This window comes from Diadema setosum, chromosome 10 (genome assembly GCF_964275005.1).
Source record: "Diadema setosum chromosome 10, eeDiaSeto1, whole genome shotgun sequence".
NCBI classification, from domain to species: Eukaryota; Metazoa; Echinodermata; class Echinoidea; order Diadematoida; family Diadematidae; genus Diadema; species Diadema setosum.
In genome coordinates, this window is record NC_092694.1 from 21256908 (window position 1) to 21262907 (window position 6000).

The 6000-nt window shown below is 40.1% G+C and overlaps 1 protein-coding gene across 2 annotated transcripts in view; it reads left to right on the top strand.

The window, feature by feature from the left end:
• Positions 1–2991, top strand: part of LOC140234066 (uncharacterized) — a 77541-nt gene extending 74550 nt beyond the window's left edge. For both annotated transcript variants that reach the window (XM_072314144.1, XM_072314145.1), the window contains exon 17: positions 2196–2991. In XM_072314144.1, coding sequence (XP_072170245.1) covers positions 2196–2351 — 156 coding nt within the window. In that variant the 3' untranslated portion in view covers positions 2352–2991. The remainder of the gene's footprint in view (positions 1–2195) is intronic.
• Positions 2992–6000: the final 3009 nt, after the last annotated feature.

Below are 6000 nucleotides of genomic sequence, written 5' to 3' on the forward strand. Positions count from 1 at the left end.
AGCACACGTCTAGCAAATAAGACACAAGTACGAAACTGTACGAAACTCGTAAACATTCTTGTCCGCCCGCTGAAAATTTTCCTGCTTGCTGAAAAAGTCCCTACTCGCAACAAGCTTGCCCGGAAAGGCGTGACACGGCCTTAGCCATAGCCGTGTCACGTCTTTCCGGGCAAGCCTTGCGTGCGACTTGCGAAGAACAGTTTTTACTACCCAGAGGTCCCCGAAGATGACCTGCACGTAACAGTACCTAGCACGTATCTCACCCGTAGTCGCCCGGAGGTGCGCACGCAAATCCTTTTTTTTTTTTTTTTTTTTTTACCCGTAACCATGTCCCATGTCAAGGTCTTGTCACACCTTTCCGAGCAAGCTACGCGGGCTTGTTGCGTGTGGGGATTTTCCAGCATACCGCACAATTTCTGAGGGCGGACAAGGATTTGCGCGAGTTGTGCATATTATGTGTCTTACTTGCTGGATGCGTGCTACTTATGTTCTTCTTGCAGGTATTCTGTGTGACCTGCGTGCCCGGCGCGTGGGGGCTGACAACTCAGAAATTCATCTGAAGGAATGACAGAAGTCCAACAAAAATGACAGAATGTCATTATCTTGGCCGCGTTGACCGCATACGGGGACTGCGAAGTACCTGCGTGGGAGTTACCTGCGAGGTGCTGCTCAAACTTTGGCTGCGGGTAAATCGGACTTGCGTGCGCAGCTCCGGGCAACTACAGGCGAGATAGCTTTCCTGCGCGCTGGGAAAACCTTATTCGCAACAAGCCCGCGTAGCTTGCCCGGAAACGTGTGACACGGTCTTCAGGCTGCCGAACTCAATCGGTGGGACAAAAACCAACTGCACTTACAATTTGTTTTTGTGATGATTGTGGAGGAGCAGAAAGTTACCCAAATGTGCCGTCAATGTCCTGCACATTTTGGTAAATTCACCAAAATGTGCAGTTACCAAAATGTGCCGTAACACAGTTACGGCACATTTTGGTAACTGCACATTTTGGTAATTTACCAAAATAGGCAATTCACCAAAATGTGCCGTAACACACCCCTCGCCCTCTCCTGCGGTTTTTAATATTGCCCGAGTCGAGGCATTTTGTTCTCCGGACGTTGTCCCGACGTGTGTCGGGGTAAGGTCTGTTAAAACAGGGCTTACGTAACCTAAGTCTGGCTTTAAATCCCCCCCCCCCCCCTCATACTAGGCAATTAGGACACAGTGCCCTGCCTTAGTTTGCAGGTGAACCTGTGCTGAATGGAATCTCCTTCCACCGGATATCAGAGAAGCTCCCAGTCTAAACTCATTCAAACGGAAGTTACACTTATTTGACTTGGGGAAAATTATCCAAAAAGCACATTACAAAATATAAACACTCCGCTCACTCGACCACGCCTGCACGTTTATATCCCTGATGTGGAGTTTGTGCAGTATCTCACCAGATCCAGATCCAGATCCAGATCCAGATCACCAGATCCAGATCCAGATCCAGGTACAAACCCTTGTTGGTCGTATAGGAGTCTGCATGCGCCAAGACTGATACACGCACCACTACAACTGTACACTGCAGCCTCTCCCAAGAAGCTTCAACACAGGGCCTATGGGACAGTGCCAAAGTGGTGCATGTAGTAGTCTTGGCGCAGACTCCTTTACAACCAACAAGGGTTTGTGCCTGCAAACTAGCCCTGCCTAGGAACACAACCGCTGCTGCCAATGGGAATCGAACCGCAAACCTCACATTTGACAATCTGTGGTCTTATCCAAAGAGCCAGAACTCCTCCTCATGTACATGTACAACGCTTGCTCAAGATTGTCTTTAAGGTCCCTACTGAATGAGTGTACTGAAAAAAAGAAATGGAATCTGGTTACCTCACAGACGTTTTTGCTATACGATTAAGATATTTGGTTGTTGATGTGTAGGCCTACTACACTTGCTGTAAGGGAATGAACAAAGTTTGCTATGTAAGTTTGCTAACTGCATGCAAGAATTAGTCCACAGGTATGGATATTTTCGAAGGGATGTAAAATGGCTGTCATGTTATTATTTTCATTATCATTTTATCATTATCGTTATTATCATTATCATCATTATCATTATTATTATTATTATTATCATTATCATTATTATTATTATTATTACTATCATTATCATCATTATCATTATCATTTTTATTATCATTATCATTCGTGTTCGTGTTAGGAGAGTTGGGGTGTGGCCTACCGACTGGAGCGGAAGGTTAGTGACACCGTGAGAGGGGCCAGCTACTACAAGAACATGGGGAATGAGCAGCGAACCCGGGCCTGGGTGGCAGACATGGCTATGGAGTATGGGTCTACTATCAAGCCAGAGGAATGAATAAAATGCTAAGAGACATTGTGAAATATGCCTAATCTACGTGGTCAAACCGGAGCAACAACAAACGGAAAGATATAACAAAACGACGCATGAGAGAAAAAAAAAAGAGAGATAATAATCAGGGACGTTCAATTGTAGCTTAGTGAATCATGCCATGATGTCATCCCAATTCTTCATCAGATTATCTCGGATTTGATCCTTCAGTCTTGCGCAGAGAAATTCAGAAACTGCAAGGCAGGGAAGAGATCATAAACAAAAGTGTGTACGATTGTCATCACTTATTTATTTATTGTCTTTGTTTTTTCTAACATCTGACTTTGTGGAGACAAGGATTATATGTATACCTTGCAGTATTGTGCCCTTTGAGGGAGATTATATAAACTCTTATCATCATGACATGTACCTATCAGCGCGGGAAAGACCCGGCTTTAATTCGGCTTACCTGGACAGAATTGTGTTAAACAACAAAATTCGATATAGAAAATACATTATACTATATTGTATAGGTGAGCAAATCTATAACCCACAGAGAAAATTGAGAATGCAAGAATTGTGAGACCCTAGTCATCTGACCGTCATTGAAATGATTCAAAAAATAAAATAATTCAAATGTCTGCATATTTGATTGCATCTGCTCTTATTTCCTGGTTGTTTCTATTACTGTTATGTAGCCTGCAGCTGAAGTAAACTCAGCATTCAGTCTTGCAGTACTTGCCGATCGCAATGTTACCTATTATGCGCATTCTTCAGAAATAACACTTATCAGGTTTACTCTCCAACACAAAACACATTTTTCACTGCGCATGTTGTTTCATCCAATTGACTTAAAAGACATGCAATGCAAATACATGTTGCCTCGTGTTGATTTATGGAACTCTCTGATCATTACTAATATACAAGAGAATGCATGGTACACAAATATGTCCCATATATCTTATGACAATTTTTCTGCTAGTGTTCTCTCAAATTACCTGGATATGCCCACACATAAACTTTTCAAATAAAGATTCTGTCTATGACATCATCTGTCAAAATCAATTAATGATTTGATTCACAAAAAGCCATTGGAATGCACCTTCCCTGAACTGAGCATAACTTACATGCTTCTATACAGTGCCTTTTTGTTAATCATTATTTGTGCTATGGAAACATGCAAATAACTCTTAGTTTAGAAGGAAGTGCATTTTAATGTTTGTATTTAAAATAGTGGTCAAGCTGTGATCGACAGTCGATGGAATCCATTTGTGGACGTATCCGAGCAATCTTAAGAAAAGCAATACAAAAATCATAAAATATATGACACATATTTAGGTACCATTTTGGTCATATAAGTGATGATCAGGGTTGGATACATCAACAAAATTCAATATGCATTTGCATTGCAGAGGTCCTCTAACACTCAGCATGATGACATACATACATATGTATACAAATAAATGAAACAGGTACAATGTACTCTCTATTTCACATGATTTTCACATTGTTTAAAGAATTCATAGTAAAGACACTATAGGCATATGGCAAACGAGTCAATCATTCTACAAACAAAATATCATCAACATAGACAAGAGATATACATTTCAGTAAAAATCACCTTGATTTTACATTATCTAGGCCTACGACAAAGACCACAATCCTGCTTGAAAAACAATACATGTACCAGTAGTTACCACTGCCCTGACAAGAACAAGCCATTTTTACTAATATGCTGTAAAACATAATATATTTGCAGCATGAAATTTTCGCAAATTGGAGAAGACGGCCTTTTTTGCGGTATGAAATTTTCGCAAATTGCCAGTGGCATTTAATGCATGTAGTGTACACGAGAACTTTCGCATGCATTTTAATTTCGCGAATCTTGGCGCTCGCGAGATTAAAATGCACGCAAACATTCCTTGTTTTACAGTATGCAAATTATTAGACCCATTTTCACACTTGCAATTCAGTTTCATTTGTACGAGTCAGTCATTGCCACCCTGGACAAGCCTTGAGGAAGCTACACTTTCAGTTTCACTGAGTTCATATCTATTTCTCTACTTGTACAAATTAATTCATTTTGACAAGTCAATGACAATGTTCTCATCAAAGTATGCAAAGAGTACTTAAAGGACAAGTTCAACTCATGTGGATTGAGTGAATGTAGCAATATTAGTAGAACACATCTGGGGGGCATTTCATGAACGAACTTGTCGGATAAAATATCTGACAAGTCAATTATATCCGACATGTTTTGAGAAACTCTTTAGTCTGATTGGCTGATTTCTCAAAACTTGTCGGATATAATTGACTTGTCGGACATTTTATCCGACAAGTTCCTTCATGAAATGCCCCCCAGAGAAAGAGGAAAGTTGGACAATTCGTTTAAACAGGAAATTGCAGAATTCTATGCTAACTACAGACTAGTTTAGTGATTTAACCCATTTCACTGATTTGATTGCGAGTGTTAAGCTGTCTTTCAAGTTCGTTAAGTCTTTTCTTCAGCTGGAAAGCTTTTGTAGACACCACCTTCAAATGAGTCATGCAAAGCTTTGGAGTCCATTTCATGACAATCTTATGAGAGACTTTTCGGTCATAAGACACACTTATGAGAGACTTGATGAAATGGAATGTACATCTCTTTGAAAGTCTTTCATATAGCTACATATGAGCACCTTTGGCCTTTCTGAGATTTATGTAAAGACTCTTATGTGATGACTTCATGAAACAGACCCCTGGTGCTGATATAGAGGTTGCCTGGCATAGATCATGTTGATGAAAGAAGTATGCAACAAAGTTAGCATGTGTGTCTTTTACACTGGCATATGAACATCATTATTTTGAATAATGTCTGTATCTAAGCATGGTTACTAGTAATGACAGGTAAAGATGAAGTTAAGAGATACTTTGCTACTTATAGCACCAACATACCAGTGAGATCATGTTGGCAGTGCAGATATTGGAGTGATTGGATGGGATGCTTCACTCTCATCAGCAGCCTGGATTAAAGACTACCCATAATCAAGTTATCAACAAATACGAATTCATATCAGTCATAACAGTGCCCTAGCTCTTTGCATCCAGCAGTACTGCATAACAGTTGCCACGTCTACAAACAAGATCAATCAATTTCATAGTTTACTCCCCAAGGAACAAAGGAAGAGTCGATCAGTACAATGTACTTACAATATGAATATCCAGCTTTGGCTCTCTACACAAATACAAAAGGCTTCTACCCAATTCTACGCATTAGATCCATGTAGGCCTACATAACTCACAATTCATCTACAGTGTACACCTGCCCATTACTACATGCCCCAGTGAAAGTCAATGTACTACCAGAGTTCATTGACTGACCAGCACCATGACAAGAAGAATGTCAAAAAAGAACATCTACAGTAGTACATGCCTTTTCTTGCTAAAAAAAAAAAACCCACACACACACATACACACACACACACCAGCAAAAATAGATAAATGAAATTGCAGAGGTGATGATAACAACAGTATACAAATAATGAATGTTTATGAGTGCAATGGACAGAATATTTCATGAGGTGAAAGATGAAATGATCCATTGAATGGTTCTACATTTCATCTTTCACCGAATGAAATATTCTGTCCTTAGCACGAATGAAAAACATTTATTATTTGTTTTAGATAACGCCTAAAA